Genomic DNA, 24,935 nt, shown 5'->3' with positions numbered 1-24,935 from the left:
CAAAATACAAAAACGTCTGCCAAGTTCTCCACTGCGCTTGGAATTCTCATACACCAACAGAATATGACACTTCTAATAAAGCCAGAACATGCTTAATACTTCGTATGCATACCCTTCCGATATATTACTTTTCGCAATCTCCGTGGCATGGAATGGAGCAATTTTCTTGTTGTTTCTGACGTGATACCTTCCCATTCTCGAAGGAGAGCCTATTTCAAAGGGGCCTTACTACGGATGTCGTGTTTCCTCACTCGTTTTTGCAGCTCACTTCACAAGTGTTCGATGGGATTCAGGTCCGGTCTCTGAGCTAGCTGGTGTTTTAAGAGTGTGTGGAGTGTTTTAGAGCAACCACAGCCAGACAATTTGCGCCGTATGACTGGGATCACTGTCCTGTTGGAAGTAATAATTTCTAGGAAGACCCAAGGCGTCAACACTCTGTTGTAAGTTCTGTTTGAGAGTGTTCATATACACAAATCTGTCCATGGTTCCTTCCACAAACACTAACTTTCCGACACCCGTCGCTGACATACAGCCCATACCACCATTCCCCCACCTCCGTTCTTCACCGTGGGTTGAATGATGTTTCGGTCGAGGTCTGCATTCGGTCTTCTCCAGACCAAGATCCTACCATCATTGTGCACGATATTAAATTTGCTTTCATCACTAAACAATACAGTATCCCACAAGTCTGCTGCCTTGGATACATGTTGTTTCGCGAATTCCATCCGCCACTTCCTGTTCTTTTTGATGATGTAGGGCTTTCGTTTCCGTACCCTGGCTCTGTAGCCCGAACGATTGAGAATGGTACGAACTGTCCTTGGAGTCATGTCCTTTCTGAAATGGTCATGTACATATGCGGATAGTGACGACGCTGTCGTCTTCGGGTCTGTCTTGATCATTCTTAGGAGCATTCTGGTCTCTCTTGTTGTAAGCTTATGTGGACGACTGTGTCGTTCACTGTTTATTACAGCAAGTCTGTCTTTCTATCGCTTAATGATGGATTGCACAGTCGCTCGGCTTCGTCCTATGATGTTCGCAATTTCGGCATATGACTTGTGTTGAAGATATTGGGCGAGAACAATGTTCCGTTCCTCAATGGTCTTTTCCTTCCCCTTGCGGAACATTCTGCTGTTATACGATACCCACGTTCGACGTACTGTTGCTTCACGGACGCGACACGACTACACAAATGTGGCATGGACTCCGGGCCTGCGTCAGCCGTTTGTTTGGTTGAAAGTAGTCCGCTGTTTGAATACATTTTGCCCTGTCGTAGACCGTGAGGAGTTTAACATATTTTACTTTCCCAGAATAGATTCATGGCATATGGGAAGCTTCATTACCAAGAACGTGGTTATCTGACGCTACATCAAAGTACTTAGTCGTATCGGCGCTGTGGGTGATTCATTATCCCAACACACAATAGTAGTTTTTCGCCACCTACTGTATAAATACTAATTTCCCTGACTGTACTTGACGACAGACGATTTGAGAAAGTTACTATTACACCATCAAATTTCATTGACAGAAATATTTGACAAAGGAATACACAGGGTGGCGCACGAAATGTGTTACCATTTTGTTTTTGAATATAAACTTTATTGTCAATACAATCTGAAAGGAAAATATAATACAATGAAGAGCCTTCCATGGAGATTTGTTCTAAATCAGCACATGCTCGATATGTCCACCATTTCGTTTCCTAACCTCTTTCAAACGAACACTGAAGTTAGCGATTACCCTACGGCACATGTCTTCCGTAATTTCACTGCAAGGTTGAAGATTAAGTCTTCTGAGCTCCATTAAATTCCACAGCTTCTTGCTACTGCCTTGCCCTTCAACATTCAGTGGTTAATGCAAGATGGAGCAAGGCCACATACTGCAAACACTGTGCTGTAGTTTTTACACAAGCATTTCGACATGCGGATCATTTCACTCAGGTTTCCAGGTCGCTTCAATGACGGACAAAATGGGTCCTCCAATTGTCCAGACCTCAAATCCACGTGACTTTTTTCTTTGTGGGTACCTAAAGGAAATTTTTTTCCCGAAACGTCCAGGTGATTTAATGGAGCTCAGAAGACTTATTCTTCAAGCTTGCAGTGAAATTACGAAAGACATGTGCCGTAGGGTAGCAACAAACATCAGTGTTCGTTTGAAAGAAGTTAGGAAACAAAATGGTGGACATATTGAGCATGTGCTGAGTCAGAACAAATCTCCATGGAAGGCTCTTGATTGTAGTATATGTTCCTTTCAGATTGTATTGACAATAAAGTTTATGAAATTTCCCGGCAGATTAAAACTGTGTGCCCGACCGAGACTCGAACTCGGGACCTTTGCCTTTTGCGCGCACGGTCGGGCACACAGCTTTAATCTGCCAGGAAGTTTCATATCAGCGCACACTCCGCTGCAGAGTGAAAATCTCATTCTGGAAACATCCCCCAGGCTGTGGCTAAGCCATGTCTCCGCAATATCGTTTATTCCAGGAGTGCTAGTTCTGCAAGGTTCTCGGAGGAGCTTCTGTGAAGTTTGGAAGGTAGGAGACGAGGTACTGACAGAATTCAAGCTGTGAGGACGGGTCGTGAGTCGTGCTTGGGTAGCTCAGGTGGCAGAGCACTTTCCGGCGAAAGGCAAAGGTCCCGAGTTCGAGTCTCGGTCGGGCACACAGTTTTAATCTGCCAGGAAGTTTCATATCGGCGCACACTCCGCTGCAGAGAGAAAATCTCATTCTGGAATAAAGTTTATATTAAAAAACAATATGGTAACTTATTTCGTGCGCTGCAGAGTGAAAATATCATTCTGGAATAAAGTTTATATTCAAAAACAAAATGGTAACACATTTCGTGCGCAACCCAGTATGATAGTATAAGACCGGCCTTATGCTTTGCAAAATATCGTACTAACGGAAGTAACCGGTAACGAATGCTTTGTAACGGACGTGTACCTCGAAAACATACGGTACAGTGTTTAGTCGCTACTTTTAAAGCATTACTTTCAAGGAATACTCGTAGCGGCCAAGGCTGTTCCGCGAATAGTAACGTCGTGTGAGAATGTGTGGGTAGGCGGCTGGCAGAATGCCGGCCGGTGTCACATGGCGGTCGGACGGCCAGCTGACTGCGGCAGCCATTGTCCGAGGTTAAGTGCGCCGGGCTCGGCCTTGGCGCGCCACTGGCGCAGACATCGCAACTCTGGCCGCGCTGGAACGGAGCGGAACGCAGGCGACGCGCGGCCCGCCAACCGGTTAGCCAGTTGCGGCAGTCTCGCCGGCGCCAACGCGTCCAGCCACGTGCCGCTGCTGCACTCTGCGCGCCGACATGGACCGCGCCGTCTCGCTCTACACGTTCCAACCGCCGCCAGGTTCGTTACACTGCTATGTTATCATCATCATCATCATGCTCTACCGCTGTTAGTAATTAGTGTCTTCGCAAATACCTGACTGCCTCCAGCTCGATGTATACTACACCATACATGTTGTTCTCAATGGAGAGACGTCTACAGACGTTAAAGTAACCTCTGGCGTGCCACAGGGGAGTGTTATGGGACAATTGCTTTATACAATATATACAGAGTGTTACTAAAACATTCCTCACACACAAAGACAGAAAATATGTTATATGGACATGTGTCCGGAAACGCATAATTTCCATGTTAGCGCTCGTTTCAGTTTCGTCACTATGTACTGTACTTCCTCGATTCACCGCCAGTTGGCCCAATTGAAGGAAGGTAATGTAGACTTCGGTGCTTCTGTTGACATGAGACTCATTGCTCTACACTACTAGCATCAAGAACACCAGTACGTAGCATCAACAGGTTAGTGTTCATCACGAACGTGGTTTTGCAGTCAGCGCAATGTTTAGAAATGAGGAGTTAGCAGATGCCCATTTGATGTTGGATTAGCACGGGGCAATAGCCGTGGCAGGGTACGTTTGTATCGAGACAGATTTCCAGAATGACGTTCGAAGCAATTGATCGGCGTCTTAGGGAGCGCGGAACATTCCAACCTATGACTCGCGACTGGGGAAGACCTAGAACGACGAGTACACTTGCAATGGATGACGCAATTCTTCGTGCAGTTGACGATAACCCTACTGTCATCGTCAGAGAAGTTGATGCTGTACAATATAACGTTGACCACGTCACTGCGTGGAGAGTGCTACGGGAGAACCAGTTGTTTGCTTATCATGTACAGCGTGTGCAGGCACTATCAGCAGCTGATTGGCCTCCACGGATACACTACTGCGAATGGTTCATCCGACAATGTGTCAATCCTCATTTCAGTGCAAATGTTCTCTTTACGGATGAGGCAACGTGATCAAATTGTATATTTTCACAATCAACATGTGAGGGCTGACGAGAATCCGCACGCAATTGTGCAATCACGTCATCAACACAGATTTTCTGTGAACGTTTGGGCAGGTATTGTTGGTGATGTCTTGATTGGGCCCCATGTTCTTCCACCTACGCTCAATGGAGCACGTTATCATGATTTCATACGGCATACTCTACCTGTGCTGCTAGGACATGTGCCTTTACAAGTACGACACAACATGTGGTTCATGCACAATGGAGCTCCTCCACATTTCAGTCGAAGTGCTCGTACGCTTCTCAACAACAGATCCGGTTAACGATGAATTGGTACAGGCAGACCAATTCCATGGCCTCCACGCTCTCCTGACCTTAACCCTCTTGACTTTCATTAATGGGGGCATTTGAAAGCTCTTGTCTACGCAACCCCGGTACCAAATGTAGAGACTCTTCGTGCTCATATTGTGGACGGCTGTGATACAATACGCCATGCACCAGGGCTGCATCAGAGCATGAGGGATTCCATGCGATGGAGGGTGTATGCATGTATCCTCGCTAACGGAGGACATTTTGAATATTTCCTGTAACCCTGTAACAAAGTGTTTGGCGTCACGCTGGTACGTTTTGTTGCTTTGTATTTCTATTCCATGATAAATGTGATTTGAAGAGAGGTAATAAAATGAGCTCTAACATGGAAAGTAAGCGTTTCAGGACACATGTCCACATAACATATTTTCTTTTTTTGTGTGTGAGCATTGTTTCCTGAAAGTTTGGCGGTTCCTTTTTGTAAGACCCTGTATAAATGATGTAGCAGATAGTGTCGGAAGTTCCATGCGGCTTTTCGCGGATGATGCCGTAGTATACAGAGAAGTTGCAGCATTAGAAAATTGCAGCGAAATGCAGGAATATCTGCAGCGGATAGGCACTTGGTGCAGGGAGTGGCAACTGACCCTTAACATACACAAATGTAATTTATTGCGAGTACATAGAAAGAAGGATCCTTTATTGCATGATTGTATGATAGCGGAACAAACACTGGTAGCAGTTACTTCTGTAAAATATCTGGGAGTATGTGTACGGAACGATTTGAAGTGGAATGGTCATATAAAATTAATTGTTGGTAAGACGGGTGCCAGGTTGAGATTCATTGGGAGAGTCCTTAGAAAATGTAGTCCATCAACAAAGGAGGTGCCTTACAAAACACTCGTTCCACCTATACTTTAGTATTGCTCACCAGTGTAGGATCCGTATCAGGTCGGGTTGAGTAACCGTAATAGCGTTACGGAGATGTTTAGCAAACTCAAGTGGCAGACTCTGCAAGAGAGGTGCTCTGCATCACGGTGTAGCTTGCTGTCCAGGTTTCGAGAGGGTGCATTTCTGGATGAGGTATCGAATATATTGCTTCTCTCTACTAATACCACCCGAGGAGCTCACGAATGTAAAATTTGAGAGATTCGAGCGCCCGCGGAGGCTTTCCGGCAGTTGTTCTTCCCGCGAACCATACGTGACTGGAACAGAAAACAGAGGTAATGATAGTGGCACGTAAAATGCCCTCCGCTACACACCCTTGGGTGGCTTGCGGAGTATACATGTAGATGTAGATGGAACTGAACAGTTATCCGACAGTGGACGGCGAGTGTTCTAGAGGAACTAAAGTAATAGTATCTCAAGTTGTTCTCTGTTTATCCAGACGAATTATCAGACGGTATCGACAGCACTACCAGATTGGCCATCTTTGAATGAAACTAGATTTTGGAGTTCGATGTGATTCATTGCACATTTAATTAGTTTTCCAGCACTGCAGAATCATCAATTTATGAGGATGTTGCAGGAACATAATTAGACGCTAGAGTCGTGACGCTGCCGAAAGTAACGAAAATTTAAACATAAGTTGAAGAACTGTGTACGGAACTATAAGGTCGTTATGTACTAGGGTTCTCAGTTCATTCCTGTTGGTATCCATGGTAAAATGATTCCGACAACATACTATTTTACAGTGAACAACATTTAATGCAGGTGCAAAGGTTATGAGAATGCTTGACAGACCGCGATGTGACGATGCGCATCATCTAGCATCCTCACACTCTTTGTACTTAGGTATTGTTAGGTATTGTTTACTTTGAAGCTAAGCGTGCTTTAGTTCTGTGTGTGTCAGTGAGACAGACGGACAGAGTGAGAGAGAGAGAGAGAGAGAGAGAGAGAAAGAGAGAGAATGTTGAAGACAAGACATTAGACATTATCAACAATCTGAAACCACCTATCGGTTTTTGAAGAGAGAAACGCCGTTGAAATCGTCCCATTTAGAGCCATCATATTAGGAGCAGAAATTGCGTGCCCAGACAACCGCGTGTTACATCATCCTTTCCGTGATTCGGATAGGCGCGTCGGCCCCGGCGGATTAACAACGAGGGCCAATATGGTTTTTAGGCGGTTTCCCACGTTCGATAGGTGGATACTGGGCTGCTGTCCAGGTCTTGCCTCAGTTACACGAGTCACAAACATTTCAAAAGACATCTTACGCTTTTACGTGGATAACACTAGGCGCCGTTGGATGGATTATACAAATTCCGCCACTGGGAAGGATTGGGTGGGAGGGAGAGGGAGAAGCGGTGGCGAAATCCGACCATACTTTACCACTAGCATTCCCAAATCTGCATCAACACGTCGTTTCCATATAGATACCCTTGACCATTAACAGGAGCAATTGGAGCAATAGTCCTAGTATCAGGATTAGCCAAATGATTTCACCTATTTAACATTAACTTATTTATAATTGGATTTGGAATTACCTTATTAACTATAATCCAATGATGACGAGATGTAGTACGAGAAGGGGGCATAACGCCGAGAAAATAGATGCGAGCAGCAGCAATTAGCATAGTTCCATTTGCAAAAGCGAAGCTGATGCCGGTGTGCAATTAACACAGACTGCAGCACATTTAGTAAGGACTTCCTCACAATTATTAAAGCAGCCAGCAATAGGATTACGATACGTTAAGCGGTTTCAGAAATACTTCAGGTGAAGACCTTAGCTGATCCATTCTGTGTTATTGTGGTTCTATGAGAGGGACACAAATCAGTTAACAATAACGATACAAATGGCGGAAGCACAAGTTATGTTTTGGAGTTTTATTGACCATACATCTCCAGTCAAAGTGATAGTTTACGCTAAACCCCGTGGCTTTTGCAACTGTGCGACTATTCTCACTGAACGTGGAGGTGTAATGATAGTTTAAAATTGTATGTCGGTGGTATCGACCACAATGAGGTGCCAGAGAGACCAACAGGATCCGAATAGAACTCGGGCGTTCTTATGTGAGGCGTGCGAAACGAATAGCAAAGGCGCGACCTATTAAGCGAGGATTTCCCCGAATGAAATTCGAAACAGGTTTCCTCAAACGCTACGTCATTCCCTCGTACATAAAAGGAAGGCTACTATGGCGCCCCAAAACTCACAGCGCTGTTTTTGTTTGACCGATCAGTAAGAGAAAATCAAGTATATGACTTGACACAGAAAACCGTGGGCCGGCCGTAAGAGCAGCTACTCTGGTCACGTGAGCAGCCACAGCCATGTTCCAGTTCAAGGTGCTTATCTCGCAGTGAGAACGCGGAAACCGGTCACGGTAAATGCCTTCGCGGACACTCGCCTCTGCCCTGATGTTCTCTTCGCTACATTTTTCCGACGATGAGGAGGAAAAAGTGAAAGAGCTGACGCAATAGATGGTGGGAATGTGTAAGAAAAATGTTAGAAACGAGTAAGCCGATGGTGGGCAAAGTGTAGTAGGAGAAACACGATGTTGCTCAGAATAACTTTCGTATATAAACCGTTAAAAAAAAAAAAAAACTTTAAAATGAACGTGTTATTGGGCTGCAGTTTATACGATATTATTAATATGGTGCATAAGTTCGTAGGGTTTTTCCATAAGGTTTTTGGCAGTGTAGCAGAATGAGGGCGGGCGTTGTCGTGCAGTAGTATTACGGCACGCAGACTTCTTGGTCGTTGTTCTCGGCTATTGAGCTATTTGAAACTATGCAGTCTATTGTAATTAAACATTGCGCGAACTCGGCTTCTCGCGCCGAAATAAGATTCCTCGCATTGAGTTTGAGTTGCAAAGAGACTGTCGATGTTACACGCGTCGACTCGCAGTTGCTGCTGCGTCACGGCACCACTGCCAAAACTGACCCTTCCCTATTTCACAGTTGGCGCTTCTCCCGTGTTGTTGCAACCAAATGCTGCTCGTGCATTTCCCACACTCCTCACCACGCCGCAACAATACCTCTCGCTCGCGAACAGGAAACTTAGCACGGCGGGGTCCGAAGCTCGTTATCTTGCGGTCACGTTCTCGCTTCCTGCGCACGGGGTCTCGGGCTCGATTCTCGGCGGGGTCAGAGATTTTCCGTGCCTCGACATGACTGGGCGTTGTGTGTCTTTCACGTCTTTCATCATAATTTCATCATCATTGACTCGCAAGTCGCCGAAGTGGCGTCAGCTAAAAAGGACTTGCACCTTCGGCGACCGAATACCCCGCATAGGGTCCCCCGGCCAACAATGCCGTACAATCATTTCATTTCAGCACGGGGGTAGGGGGGCCAGCTCTCGCGCTCAAAAATAGCAGTATATTAAGCCCGGTTCCATTTCTTATAGTTACGGAGTATACACTATTGTTGCTTTTCGTGCCCTATTACCGAGAAGGAGCTGCGAACATGGCCAAGTCTAAGGTTGCCTTTGTCGGGCAATAACTGTAAACGAACCCGCTGGTCTTCCTTTGCACCACTGACTTCTTTTCTGAAATTATAATAGTCTTCCAAAATGTAAAAATATGTTCGAAGACAGAAACGACCTTGTACTTAGGAACAGCAAGTCTACTGAAATTAAAAATGTTGATATCTACACTCCTGGAAATGGAAAAAAGAACACATTGACACCGGTGTGTCAGACCCACCATACTTGCTCCGGACACTGCGAGAGGGTTGTACAAGCAATGATCACACGCACGGCACAGCAGATACACCAGGAACCGCGGTGTTGGCCGTCGAATGGCGCTAGCTGCGCAGCATTTGTGCACCGCCGCCGTCAGTGTCAGCCAGTTTGGCGTGGCATACGGAGCTCCATCGCAGTCTTTAACACTGGTAGCATGCCGCGACAGCGTGGACGTGAACCCTATGTGCAGTTGACGGACTTTGAGCGAGGGCGTATAGTGGGCATGCGGGAGGCCGGGTGGACGTACCGCCGAATTGCTCAACACGTGGGGCGTGAGGTCTCCACAGTACATCGATGTTGTCGCCAGTGGTCGGCGGAAGGTGCACGTGCCCGTCGACCTGGGACCGGACCGCAGCGACGCACGGATGCACGCCAAGACCATAGGATCCTACGCAGTGCCATAGGGGACCGCACCGCCACTTCCCAGCAAATTAGGGACACTGTTGCTCCTGGGGTATCAGCGAGAACCATTCGCAACCGTCTCCATGAAGCTGGGCTACGGTCCCGCACACCGTTAGGCCGTCTTCCGCTCACGCCCCAACATCGTGCAGCCCGCCTCCAGTGGTGTCGCGACAGGCGTGAATGGAGGGACGAATGGAGACGTGTCGTCTTCAGCGATGAGAGTCGCTTCTGCCTTGGTGCCAATGATGATCGTATGCGTGTTTGGCTCCATGCAGGTGAGCGCCACAATCAGGACTGCATACGACCGAGGCACACAGGGCCAAAACCTGGCATCATGGTGTGAGGAGCGATCTCCTACACTGGCCGTACACCTCTGGTGATCGTCGAGGGGACACTGAATAGTGTACGGTACATCCAAACCGTCATCGAACCCATCGTTGTACCATTCCTAGACCGGCAAGGGAACATGCTGTTCCAACAGGACAATGCACGTCCGCATGTATCCCGTGCCACCCAACGTGCTCTAGAAGGTGTAAGTCAACTACCCTGGCCAGTAAGATCTCCGGCTCTGTCCCCCATTGAGCATGTTTGGGACTGGATGAAGCGTCGTCTCACGCGGTCTGCACGTCCAGCACGAACGCTGGTCCAACTGAGGCGCCAGGTGGAAATGGCATGGCAAGCCGTTCCACAGGACTACATCCAGCATCTCTACGATCGTCTCCATGGGAGAATAGCAGCCTGCATTGCTGCGAAAGGTGGATATACACTGTACTAGTGCCGACATTGTGCATGCTCTGTTGCCCGTGTCTATGTGCCTGTGGTTCTGTCAGTGTGATCATGTGATGTATCTGACCCCAGGAATGTGTCAATAAAGTTTCCCCTTCCTGGGACAATGAATTCACAGTGTTCTTATTTCAATTTCCAGGAGTGTAGAAAATGTTGCCAGTAGTTTATACGGTCCGCTGTTACTCCACTACACGCCTAGAATCAGTAACTGAAATCAAATTAAATAGTCACGGAAACCACTTACAAGTTAAATACATTTTGGATTATAATGTATCAGAATCCAACTAAAATTTTCATTTTCGAAGCAGTTAAAACTGTTAAGAGATTAAAGAAGTTCAGTCCAACTGCAAACGTGACATGTTCCATTGTAAAAGACTTGCTTCTATTTCAGGTTATAAGATGATACACGACCGAGAAAGTGTGGCTCAACCGTCAATTCTTTACATTCTGAAAATCTACAGAATTTTATATGCCATAAAATTCGTAACAGAGAAACACAATATATTCCAAATAGCTGTAATTTATTATACAAGACACAAATGTGGAGAACTCATAACTCGAGGTCTTGCTGAAAAGCGATGGCTTCTAAATTTTGCGATAAAACTCTTAAGGTTTTTTAAATAAAAGAAACGTTGCTAACATTCTGGATCTTTATTCTTCATGACGACATATTTATTTCTGGACATAGTCGCCGTAGCGACGACAGCATGTCTTCTAACGAAAGACCAGTTTGTTGACATCGTCACTCAAACTGTTTGTTGACTGTGCGACAACCTCAATTCTGCTTCCACCGCTTCATCACTATTAAACTGAAGTCTCCGATGGTGTAGTTTTGGAAGCAGGTGAAAATCGGGTAGACCCATTGTAAGTTGGCTGTTTAGGTTTTTTTATTGGTAACGCCGCCGCCACGTAGCGCTCTGTATGAAAATCACTGGCTGTGCTGTGTGCAGTCTGTGGCTGGATGGCATTGTTGTAATACTCGCCATTGTAGTGTTGGGCAGCGGCAGCTGGATGCTAACAGCGCGTAGCGTTGCGCAGTTGGAGGTGAGCCGCCAGCAGTGGTGGACGTGGGGAGAGAGATGGCGGAGTTTTGAAATTTGTAAGAATTGGTGTCATGAACTGCTATATATATTATGACTAGTGAGGTAAATACATTGTTTGTTCTCTATTAAAATCTTTCATTTGCTAACTATGCCTATCAGTAGTTAGTGCCTTCCGTAGTTTGAATCTTTTATTTAGCTGGCAGTAGTGGCGCTCGCTGTATTGCAGTAGCTTGAGTAACGAAGATTTTTGTGAGGTAAGTGATTTGTGAAACGTATAGGTTAATGTTAGTCAGGGCCATTCTCTTGTAGGGATTTTTGGAAGTCAGATTGCGTTGTGCTAAAATATTGTGTCTCAGTTTAAGCACAGTCTTGTATAATTTTTCTAAGGGGACGTTTCACCAAAGAGGACGATCGATGATAATGAACCCAAGGCGTCGGATTGTTGCAGATGTTGCAGAGCTCTTCTGTGGTATGGCATTGTTGGGGTGAAGGTGAGAGTGCTCTATAAATGGGTGAACTTTTCGCATTCAAGACAAGATTACAGCACGCTGTTTCTCACGCACCGCCATGTGGTGCCAGATAGCTGGAAAAATCTAGTCATCAAGAATAAAGATATAGAATTTTAATAAGGTTTTATTTACAATTGTTGAGGGCTTTCACATAAAGTACTTTAAGGCTTTTCTTTTTAGTACGCCGTCGAATCTACATATGCTCCACAAAACACAACTTCTTATCTCACACAATAAAAACGGTACAAGATACAAGATAGCGCTGGTGGTGGACCCCAACGCGAACTCCTTCACGTAATTTTAAAATCGGTCACTTAACTGAAACCTTGATCAGGAAATCACCGTCTATTCCTAGGCACTCTGTACCAAAGGTAGGTTTTAATTTCACTCCTAATGAGGAAGAACCGTGTTCCGGTACCTTCCATGGAATTTTATTTGAACTGACTGGAAAAAGTCGGCCACGAAGGTTGAAGTAGTACACCTGTATTAAACCGCAACGTAAATGCAATTTGCCGCTGCGCCGGCACGAGTGAACGTGACAGAGGGAAACAAACGTGATACGATAGGCAGGGTCGTGGGGCGAGGTGCTTAGTCTTTCAGCGCTGGCTTGCAGCAGTTGGAAACATGATGTCAGTCATGAAGACTGTTAACTGATGATGGTATCTGTCGAGGAGAAGTAGGAAGCAAAGTGGCACTGCTGCTAGGGCGGAGGGTGGCACCTGTTGTTGATATTAAATCTTATGGTTTATTGTTTCGATTATAAGAACTTGCAATTTATGAACAGACTAGTATGTTGTTAAAACTGATTTCTCATTGTAAGTGTTATCACAAGTTTCCAAATGTGATACTTGTGATTTTTGTAGCCGGCCGATGTGGTCGAGCGGTTCTAGGCGCTTCAGTCTGGAACTGCGCGGCCGCTGCGGTCGCAGGTTCGAATCCTGCCTCGGGTATGGATGTGTGTGATGTCCTTAGGTTAGTTAGGTTTAAGCACTTCTAAGTTCTTCTGGAGTGGGGTATTTGGGGGGGGGGGGGGGGGCGACGATGAGGAGGAGAGGGGTGTGGCGTTGTAAGGTTGAAGAGGTGTGTTCTAGCACCTAAAATTTTAGAAATTGAAGACTGATTTCAAGGTACAACACTCTCCCCAACTACTGCACTTTAATTCGGGAGAACCTGTCTGCATACCCTACCTGACCATTGACCATCCAGATGGGTTTTATGGGGTCATCAGACTAAAGCAAACGCCAGTGATGTTCCTCTGAAAATCACACTCTTGACACACTTCCCAGTTCTTGTCGCTCTCTGTACTCAATAACGTCATTGTGGAGGACGTTGAATACTAAACTATCGGCCAACTAATAATTTTAATTTTTTTAATGTGGGTAGGACGTCAAACGGGCCGACTTTGAGCTGGAGAGGCACCACAGAAGACTTTAATTTCCACTATCTATACTTTTACAAATAATTTCATAAGACTTTCTCAGCATGACCAGGAAGAATTCAGGATTCACACCATAGCAGTGCTAGTTCAAAAATATAACAATTTCTTTTTACATGTGAAATTTATCATTTTTTCACTTGCTGTTAGCTACATTAGTGCTATAGGTACACTTTCCTTCATAAGTAAGAGAGTCTTCGATGAATTTTGCACAGCATACAAACCATACCTACAGATATATGAAACTGTAGAATTAATTTAATTTATGAAAAAGTGAATGAGCTGTTTCATTTTAATCTTAATGTTTAGATGAAATTCAAATTTTATAGTTAATTATCTCAGTTTTTACCTCTATTTTTAACAGATTAGGAAAATTCTAGAGTTTCATGCATCTGTAATTATGACCTCATGCTGCGCAAAATTCATCGAAGAATCTCTTACTTATGAGGAAAAATGTATCTATAGCAACAATTGCAGCGAATAGTAAGTGAACAAATGATGAAAGTTCACATGTAAGAAAATTTATTTTGTTATGTTTTTGTACTTCCACTGCTACGAGTGTGAATCTTCAATCCTTCGTGGTAAAGTTGACAAAGTTTTGTGAAATTATTTGTAGAAATACAGTTAGTGGAAATGAAAATGTACTATGGTGCCTCTCCTGTTCCAAGTCAGCTCGTTTGATGTCCTACTCCCCTTGAGTCTTGTACTGAATAATTTTGACTTTAACCTCACGCGGGGGAACAGCTTTAATTAGTGAATATTTTGTTGGGTCCAGTCTGTGAGTTAAATTTACAGATAAATAATTACACTAACCAGCTTTAAAAGCCAATTTATACAAGTTATCTTTATTACATATGAAGAACTGCTCTTGAATGCGGCGTTTTCAATTAAATAAGAAGTGTAGGTGTGATACCTGCAAGAATTACATGTATTATAAGTACTTTTATTACCATACATTTAACGTATTCTGGATCACATCTAAGGTGAGTGGAGTTACCCTTCAAAAAACTTATTCTGAACCATTTACATTCTTTCCATCACCCACTAAAGTAAACTAAACAGTAATAAGCCATTTGAATTAATAACTATTTCAGGGTTACTGTATTTGACGATAGTTATTACATGTAGAGTAACGAAACATTAGCAGACGGAACTTTTCTTGGGTGTCGTTCTGCGTTTCATTATGACTGCTTTGATGTTGTACTGGCAATGAAAAATCTGTGTTTGAGTTGGCTGCATTTTCCATTCTTTTATCACTGTTTTGTTTTATGGACATGATGACCTGCATAGACCAGATGAGGCGATTACACTATTGGCTTACTCCTAGAGCCTGAGTCCTCAGCGACCTCCAAGCAGACGTTGATGTGCTTCGCACTGCATTGTCTCAGTAATATAAAACTTAATCTCCTAGCTCTCGACGTTCCGAAAAATTCCTCGTGAGTGAGTTTTGTATTTGATTGGCCAGGTCAGACTTTCATGTAGCCGATTGATTGATCAATTTGGCAACTATTTTGGTTGCATTTTCCTAGTTAAAAGTACTACACAGTTCTTAAATAGATTACTTACTGACTTCGATAGCACCCTGTATAAAAGTCAGCTTAAAAGCGATATGTCCATATTATGTGCCTTCTGGAAATGTAAATGTTCCTGTCGTAAGTCTCATGTAAGGAGGGAAAATCTGCAAAACTAATGTTTGTTCAAATGAGACTAACGTTGAAAACAAATCAAACGGTTTGATAGTGAATTAATAAGCATCTGACCCTTATGAATGTCTAAAGGTGGAATTTAATAGCCAGCCGGTGTGATCGAGCGGTTCTAAGCGCAACAGTCTGGAACCGCGCGACCACAACGGTCGCAGGTTCGAATCCTGCCTCGGGCATGGATGTGTGTGATGTCCTTACGTTAGTTAGGTTTAAGTAGTTCTCAGTTATAGGGGACTGATGACCTCAGAAGTTAAGTCCCATAGTGCTCAGAGCCATTTTTTTTTGGAATTTAATATGACATTTAAATATAAATGTGCATTTAGGTTGGAGGCATTGCAATTATCGGCGTTGTCACTCTCTATTCAACCACGCATTTGATATTTCAAGATTTGCGACACTTGGTGAACTAGAGTGCCTGGAAATCTTTGTGGTTTAGCAAACAGGAGCACATTATTCAATTTGGGGAAAATTCATTCTCAAGACAAGTGAATGGCCATGTGTTTTGCTCGCTTCCTTTTTTCTTATCTTCCTGGACTTTAACAATCAGGGATAAAGTAGTCACTAACCAAAGTTGAAGAAATCTATGTTCATTTAGTTTTGTATTCAAAAGACCAGATTCATTATTCATAGATAATACGGAAAAAACAACGATAAAAACGAAGTCTGAGGCAGGCACCGTCCGAGCTAACAGTCTCTCCCTCTACAGATATTACACCGAATTCGAAGATACGTGTATAATTCACTTTCCCCGCAGAAGGTGTGCTGCTTACAAGTGCATTTGAAAAGTCCGTGCAAAAATGAAAAGTACTTACTTGTTTGGGGTATTTTTCGACATAGTCTCCTTTTAGACTTACACACTTCGTCCAACACTGTTCTAATTTGTTGATCCCTTCCGAATAATAGTAATTGTCCAAGTCTGCAAAATAGGTATTAGTTTCTGCAATCACCGTTTGAATAAAATCTTTATCCCGTCAGCCATTTCTTCAAATTGGGCAACAAATACTAGTCCCAGGGAACCAAGTCTGGAGAACAGAGGGGATGTGATACGAGGTGGAATCCGATTTCCATTAATTTTGCGACCACAACTGCTGAGGTGTGTGCTGGTGCATTGTCATGATGGAAAAGGACGTTTTTGCCGTCCAATAGCCGGAGTTTTTCTAGCAGCTCGGTTTTCAAAGGGTCCAGTAACGATGAATAATATGCACCTGTAATAGTTTTACCCTTTTCCAGATAGTCGATGAGGACTATCCCTTGCGAATCCCAAAAGACAGTCGCCATAACCTTCCCGGTCGAAGGACTGGTCTTTTCCTTTTTCGGTGCAGTTACTCCCTTGGTAATCCATTGTTTAGATTGTTGTTTTATCTCAGGAGTATAGTAATGTATCCAAGTTTCATCCACAGTGACGAAACGACGCTTAAAGTCCTGCAGATTCTTACTGAACAGCTATAAACCATCCTTGCAACACTTCACGCGATTTCGGTTTTGGCCAAGCGCGAGCAATCGCAGAACCCATCTTGCGGATAGCTTTCACATGTCCAAATGTTTATGCAAAATATTATGTACCAGTTCACTCGAGATGCCCACAGCATTATCAGTCCTACGCACCTTAACTCTTCTGTCATCCATTAAAATATAATGGATTTTATCAATGGTTTCTATACTCGTAATCGCCACAGGGCGCCCAGAATGTTCAGCATCACTTGTGCCCATACGGCCACTCCCAAAATTTTAAACCACTTATAAACTGTTCGAATCTAAGGTGGAGAGTCATCGTGATGTTTTTCAATCTTCTATTTAGTCTCCTGAGGCTTTTTGCCTTTCATAAAGTAATGTTATATCACCACACAAAATTCTTCTTCATTCATTTTTTGACAATCACTCGACTTCCTTGATTCACGCGAATGCCAAACAGAAAGAAATAGACCAATATGGCTGAAACTTGGTGTGCGTTCTTTTCAAAGATGGTACCAACTGAACATGACCTCGATACACACCGGTGGTGCCATCTCACGGACATAGCACGAACGTTTCAAACGCCCCTCGTATATCAAGTCTGCAGGCTTTCGTGGCCGTTGTCACTGAAGCCAAAATCTTCTGAGTTGTTATCGCGTCATAATTCCTTCTAAAACAATCGACGTTTCGACCCCTCTGCCTGGATCTTCTTCAGGATGTTTAGGTGTCCATTATTGCTAAAACACCCTCAGAGACCAACGTCTCGTTCTTTTGTAAACTCCTTTGTAAGAGAACGCGACACTGGTTCTGACTGTGTTCCTGCAATAATGGACACTGAAACATCCTGAAGAAGATCCCAGCAGAGGGGTCGAATAATCAATTATCTTAGAAGGGAATATTACGCGGCCTAACAACCCAGAAAATTTTAACTTTAGTTCTATTATAGACTGAATAAACGGCTCACAAATTCCTTTAACATTGCACTCTTAGTATCTGGGTGACCATTTGAACCTGAACTGAATACCTCAAGTACATGATATAGAATACTTTTAAAAAATTACATAGTTACCTTTGCACTGTGGTTCATTCACTTTCATTAAGTAATCATTGGCTTGTATTAACTATAAATTTGTGTAAATGATGTGTTGAATTTTATAGTTCCTGTCATGGTATTTAAATAATGTTTGTCTTTTACGTAATTTGAAGACTCATTCAAACTGATTAAAACTGCATTCCTGTTGCAGATTGTTCGGTTACTTTTCATCTGTATCAGCGTTGCTCGAGCCTCTAAGAGAGACATAACATCCGCAACACTAAGTGCTCTGGGGCATTTTATTTCGATCTTGATGTGGATGTCATTAGTGACGAAGGCATACTGTTGACCAAACCTAGACGCTAATGCAGTCAGTTGCTAAATTTGTAAAATGCCAATACATTGTCACACGAATGGATAGCATTCACATAAACATTATGAATTTTGCTAAGCTTTTTGTACGATAGTCCTGAACATAAGGTATCTGCTTCGTGTGATGCCATTCTGCTGATAACGAGTAGCTCGTAAAAACGGCACTGTGGAGGGTGAATGTATCGCTGCGGATTAACATCGAGAAGTGCACAAAATGTGTCTGCATACCTTGATATCTTTTCGTGCACTCAGAGCAGATCAGTGTGTATTACTAATTAAAGATTGCCAAAAATAAGTCACAGATTCGAAATATAAGTTTAATTTCAGTTGTGTAAGTTTATTTGCTGCCTCTGTCAGCAGGCTAAACTGCATAGTGACTCGTAACTCTGTCAGTAACTACAACCAGAGATACAGGGTGAACCGGAAACCCACTAAAAAATTCTCAAGTGGTTCATGGGTATTTTGGTGCTTCCGACCCACATCCTCCCGTGACTCCTTACAGAGTAAATACGTAAACATGACTCATTTTGTTAACTTTGTTGCTGCGAAAATACCTCCACAACAGTGGGAAAGTCTACAACACAACAGTTCTAAAGCCTAGACTGTATGCCACCAAAATGCACAAAACACAGATCAATGCAACAACTGCCATTCAGCAGTTAATGCACTATTCTGTGAATGCCGTTGCTGTGGGAGCAGCTCAGTTGCTGTTGTGCTGGTCTTTCTTTACATGTAGCGAACTCATACAAGAGATACACATCGGCTAACGTTTCGTCAGTAAATCTAACCATTCCGTTCATATCTTTGTTAATGTAAAACCAACACTGACTGAAAAACAAAGCAGAGACACAACTGAAAATTAGTGAATGCCATCATTGTCTTTAACAGAAATTAACGCGAGCGAATGGAATAAATTTGCTTCCCAACTAAACACGCAAAGCATACCATCGACAGTTGCTCTGTTGTGTAGATATTTTCAGTGTAAATACAGATACACAAAGATAAACTGGGTAATAAATCGTACGAAATATAATTACTTTTTAACAAACCACTGGAGACCACATGTCCCTGGTATCACAACACACGGGAATTATCTCTGGACAACCTTCAAAATTTTCCCTGTTAGGTTCTTGCTCACTCTACGTAATATAGGTTGATTTTAAACAATAGTGTGAAAAGGCTGGAGACGGTTTTTGAAGATGACCAAGGACAAACAACAGCTGATGAAGTACATAAATGTTTCGTTTTCTTAAAAAGATGCCGCTCTATTCTTATTACGTAATACCGTACGCAGTACATATCACTACATGACACGATACCATGTCACCTTGAGGTAGTTTGCCAATTAGCGTCCATGTAGACAGAGGTATCCACGCTCTAGGATTATCAGAGTAACGATTTAAACTCAGACCTTATGTAATACTGTCGAACAACCAACTCGTTACAAAATATTCGTTAATCGTTACTTTCGTTACTAATCACGCCTGCCCACAGACACGCCGTAGCCTCTGTGTTATGACTCGCTGAAGGAGAACTGGCGCAACACTCCCGATTCGCTTTCACAGTTTTTGAGGTGCAGTCTATTATTTGGTGGTTTTTGTATTAATGTTTCTGTCCAGCATCATATGCTGTCTGTAGGCACCGGCCATTTAAAAGTTGTAATTTTGTTACATAATTTGTTACAATAATACGACGGGATGCAAAACGTCCCATGGCAGTATCTTATGGACTGAATAGCAAGTGCGGTTCTGTATCACAGAGTAATAAATCCAGTGCTCTGTTCTATTGTGCCGCAGTGGTAAATCCCACACTCCCGTCACCAGTTGATTCTAAGACTTTTTCTGTTAGTTATCGCTTATTTCAGCTCTCCCATAGGCTGTAGCCCTACTCTTTTCACGATGGTCACTCCAACGAATATGCATATTCTCAAAAATCCAACTTTTGCTCTGCAATTTCGTTATTGAAGGATATCATAAAAACATTCCTCCCATCTCCATTCAAATTTAATTCAACCTGTTTCGACAAGTCTTGCTGACGTAGTACTCCGTCAAGATAGCTGCTGCACTTTGTCTGAAGCATCGTGTTGCCATAGAGATCCTGTATGTGAATTAAACCGGGGCAAAATATTCGCGAGATACTGAAGAAGGTCTATGTGGATGATGCGTTTCAAAGCAGTACAATTAGTCCTCGGGCAAGGAGATTATCACTAGACCCTCTCGCGCAGCGGCAGACCGAGTGCTGTGCAGACTCATGACAACGTGCAGTGTTTTGACAGTCTGATTGTGACTGCCAAACGCATAAAATTGAAAGAACTGCAGATCCAAGTGGGACTAGGAGAAGCGCGTGCATGCGGAATATTGAGGTGGTTGAAAAAGGTTTGCCTCAGATGGGGTCCGAGAATGATGGCGATTGGGAAAGCTTGGATGAACAACACTGAAACATGGAACTACATGTCAGATTAAAACTGTGTGCCCGACCGAGTCTCGAACTCGGGACCTTTGCCTTTCGCGGGCAAGTGCTCTACCGACTGAGCTACCCAAGCTCGACTCACGACCCGTCGTCACAGCTTTCGCAGGAAAGCTTCTGTGAAGTTTGGTAGGTAGAAGACTAGATAATGGCAGAAGTGACGCTGTGAGGACAGGTCGTGAGTCAAGTTGGGAAGTTAGGTCGGTAGAGCACTTCCCCTCGAAAGGCAAAGGTCCCGACTTCGACCCGACGCACAGTTTTAATCTGCCAGGAAGTTTATTATGAGCGCACACTCCGCTGCAAGTGAAAATTTCACTCTGGAAACACGAACATTCTCCCTGCAGCCCTGAAATGGCACCGCATAGTTACCATCTCTTCCAAAAAGGAGGAGGATTCCATTGCGGAATGTGATGGCTTCCATGCGAAGGCTGCTAAACAATGGCTCAACGGTGCTGGTCCTCATTTCTACCCTGCAGGTATAGAAGCCTAAGTTACACGGTGCATAAGACAATAGAAAAGGGCGGAGATTATATGGAAAACATTTTGTCTCTCAAGAAGGTGCCAACATACAGTAAAAGTATCAAAGGTATATGAAATATATTGGACAGTTATAGAAGACTTAAAACAAAATTAAAAAAATTGTGCATTTCAATTGCAGTGACCCTCATATGTACGATGTTCAGTCACATGAAAGTGACCACTTGTTGAAAGCTTGAAGAACCACCTTTGGCAGTGCGGACCGCTTCGAGACGTGTAGGAAGAGAGTCATTGCGATTTTGGAAGGTACTGACAAGTATTTAGGTTTCTCGGTTGAGGACCCATGGCGCGATGAGATCGTTCAAGGTGGTTCCAAATATTCAGATTGGGTTTACATTTCGTTAGTTTTGTGGCTAGAAGAGTACGGTAATCGCATCCTGGTGCTCTTCGAACCAGGCATGTGAGCTTTGTAATATGTTCCATTGTCCTGCTGGTAGAGGCCATCGTGAAGAGGAAAAATAAACTGCACGTACGGGTAGACAATATCCCGCAAGATAGATGCATACTTATGCTGATCCATTGTACCTTCCAAATTAATGAGATCACAAGGGAAATACCAAGAAATTATTTCTCAGACCATAACGTTCCCTCCGCCGGCCTGGACCTTCAGACGATTACTGCAGGGCCGAATATGCACAAGGCTATCGGTCCGACTGGGCAGAAAACGTGATTCATCTAAAAAGGGCACCTGTTGCCACTCACTGTACATTCAGCTGCCGAGAAAACTCCAGCCTTCCTCAACAATGAACAGAGGTCAGCATGCCTGCATCGGAGGCCTATACGCAGCAGCGGTCGTAGAGGAGACACTGTTGGTAACCGCTTCGTTCACCTAGTCGGCCAGTGCACATCTCCACAGCCGTCGTTAACCCTGCGATCTATGGCCCATGATGCAAAACAGCTGCCTCGGCGCCTTTCTTGGATAGCGCCATTTTGCCGTGCAGGCTATTTTTCAGCCACGGCGGCACGGGAACACTTTAAAAACTTAGCCATTTCGGAAATGCCTCCAGCCTTTTTCCAAAAGCCAATAACATGCCCATTTGGACGTCAGATAAATCGCTCCGTTTCCGCATTACGACAAATACTGAACTGTTTCCCTCATCCCTCGATTCGCTTCATATACTTTCACTGATAATTGCACGCTGACGTCGAATGTAGGCTGTGATCACATTGATGTGACTGTACCGTGCATATGCTGAATTGTACCATGGGCTCAAGCAGTTCACTTCCAAATACCTTCCAGTTCCAGAAGGTTCAACGGTTGTCTTCATACATTTGTCTTCAGAAGTAAAGTTATGCCAGCAAATTGCTACTGTTGAGGGAACGTATTAGTGCCACCATGAACTGTGACGTCCTTATCCGTTTCGCAGACAAGAGGTTTGACTGAAAAGTAATGCCTCCACCTTCGTAACTCTTCAACAGTTGGCAGCATTGGTATGCGACAGGTACTGACTTGTTCCGTAGCCTCTTATCTACAGCTCCAGTTGGCGAGAAGCCTTAGCACTGAACGGTTGTGATGTTACGGTGTAAAGTATGGAAACCTGCGCACACGGTCCGTCAACGCAATTTAAGCAACGTGCAGTAATTGAATTCTTGACAGCAGAATGTGTGGCCCCAAAGGAAAGTCATTGGAGAATGAAAGCAGTTTTTGGGGATTGTGTTGAAGTGAATACTGTGCGCCGTTGGGCGAGTAAGTTTTCCTGCAGCATGACACTGCCAAACCACACACATCACGTGCCACCAAACCAGAACTTCAGAGAATGAATCTCACTACCGTGCAGCATCCTCCCAAACAGTCCAGATTTAGCATCGTCTGACTTCCATCTGTTCCCGATAATGAAAGTCGATCTGCTGGGACATCATTATGCTACTGATGACGCTGAAAGATCTGAGAGACTGTGGTTGCGGAAACAGTGTCGAATTCTTCCGTGACGACTTCAGAAAAATTGTTAATCGTTGGCAGAAATGTATCCAGTTGGGTGATGATTATGTAGAAAAGTAAATATTGGTAATTAAAGATCACATTCTATGGATTAATTCTGCGTTTGATTCATTAAAATATTCCCATTAAAGCCTAACTAACGAACGTGGAGACATTACTTTTTATTCAACCCTCGTATGTACAGTTTCGCCCATGATGCCTCATTGTTTATAAAGACTGCATAGGTGTTGAATCAGGTACATTAAGACATGTAACTTAATAAAACCATATTATTACCGTATGAAAGCTGTTGCTGTTTACAGGATGCAATAAAGAAAAGATAGTCAAGTTTGGAGATTTTATTTGTTATATGAAATGCTCAAATTAACACGGATTATGCCTTTGGTTTGGTAGTCAGGCGAGTACATAACGAGAGGGAATTCACAGCAGTAAAGAAACTCACCAAGATTGAAGAAATAATGCACCAACTGTAGTCGTTACTGCATATCCCTATCCATTCGTCCCTACTCGACATGATCAACGTTCGCCATGTCGTTACTTGTTTAACTAAATGGGATACGTAGCCGTTATTCCATGCAGGTACCGTGAACTACCGTCCTGTTCTGAGTGCGGCACGAACAGCGTGCGTCGCATCTTTACTAATTATTCACACGACCCACTGAGACGAAGTGGTGAGACACGTACGAATCGGCCTCGAATTTGCTTGCGGTATGGCGACATGCAAGTAAGGAAACATTTTAGGAAACACCGAATCGGTACTTCGGGACTCGTGGAATATTAGTTGCTCACTGACGAGTACAAAAGATTTACAACAAGACCATTACCCACACGCCACTTCTGAGGCAACCGCGCTAGTGGAAATTCTCCAACTAACACCTGATTGGCGGTTCCAGCAACAGGAATGTGTTTCATCAGTGTCTGCACATCTCGGACGGGCTCTGCGTACACACCTTCCACGGTATTTCACAGGCAGACGCCCTGAGCTTCCAAGATGCTACTCCAGGCGGGTGTAAAATGAATGTGCGTAACGGAAAATAATAAACGCTAAAATGAAGATTTGGCCTTGTCTGACTATCCCTTGAAGAAGATCTTAGGATGTCTTAATTCTATAAATTACTATCTAAACATAAACGAATGATGAAGGCAACTAATCCTACTAAATCATAAACGTTGTTCCTGCTTATATATTTATTGTATATTTAAAAAAAATAACTTTATATTACAAAGTTTACGTTTCCTAAGTAAAATTATTGATCAATTACCCAACTCTTCCCCTTATTATGACTGCGCGGTCTAAACCAATAACACGGAATGACTGACATCATCAACGTACCAAACTCTAGAAACACTACTTACAAAGGTGATCAATGGTGTTGTGGAACCTCAGTGGAAATAAACTAACGTGATCACAGCTGTTCAGCTTTTATAGCCCTAATAAGCCCAAGCAATTTTCGATATCACCGTATGTACTGCGTCCGGTGCTTCAAAGTGATAGTTCTCGTACACGTCTGCAACGATGGAAGAGCTCCAGCGACAAATAAACTCTTTCATGCACTAGGGAGACAGAAGGCGGTCCTCTGACTAATATACTCTAATACTGTCTTCTCCTCTCTGTGTTCTACAGACGAGAAACGCGAACTCCCAACCACAAGGACGGAGTTAGCGTCTCAACGATGAATGAATGCTTGCATTTAGCTAACAGCCTATCTGAAATAGCTGAGAGTTCACTTCCACTATCTATTACTGCGGTACCCATAAATCCTCCAATTTGTAGTTTTACCACCGGATAGACTTCCTGTTTGGGTAACGTTTCCTTTTCATCAAGTAATATTTCCCTCATGTCCTCACATTATTACTTCCGAGACGATTTACGGGCGCATTTTCTCTAGCGCCCATCGTCTGGCCGAGTCATTATTCATTTTCCATGTTATTTTGGCGTACTATTCCAGGGTTAAGTGGTCTAATTTCAGTGGCTTGT

General features: G+C 43.7%; 1 protein-coding gene across 3 annotated transcripts in view; it reads left to right on the top strand.

Moving 5' to 3' along the window:
* The window catches only part of LOC126355137 (UNC93-like protein), a 980,883-nt gene that overhangs the window by 572,609 nt on the left and 383,339 nt on the right, over window positions 1–24,935 (top strand). The window contains exon 1 of one of the 3 annotated variants that reach the window (XM_050005319.1): window positions 3,133–3,351. The exons of 1 other annotated variant lie outside the window; for it this stretch is intronic. In XM_050005319.1, coding sequence (XP_049861276.1) covers window positions 3,309–3,351 — 43 coding nt within the window. In that variant the 5' untranslated portion in view covers window positions 3,133–3,308. Of the gene's footprint in view, window positions 1–3,132; window positions 3,352–24,935 lie in introns of those variants that run through there. One more of the 3 variants, XM_050005320.1, reaches the window with a different exon arrangement.

The sequence above is a fragment of the Schistocerca gregaria genome, chromosome 3 (genome assembly GCF_023897955.1).
Source record: "Schistocerca gregaria isolate iqSchGreg1 chromosome 3, iqSchGreg1.2, whole genome shotgun sequence".
Lineage (NCBI taxonomy): Eukaryota > Metazoa > Arthropoda > Insecta > Orthoptera > Acrididae > Schistocerca > Schistocerca gregaria.
The sequence above is the reverse complement of the archived record's forward strand: the minus strand, read 5'-3'. Positions and strand labels throughout refer to the sequence as shown.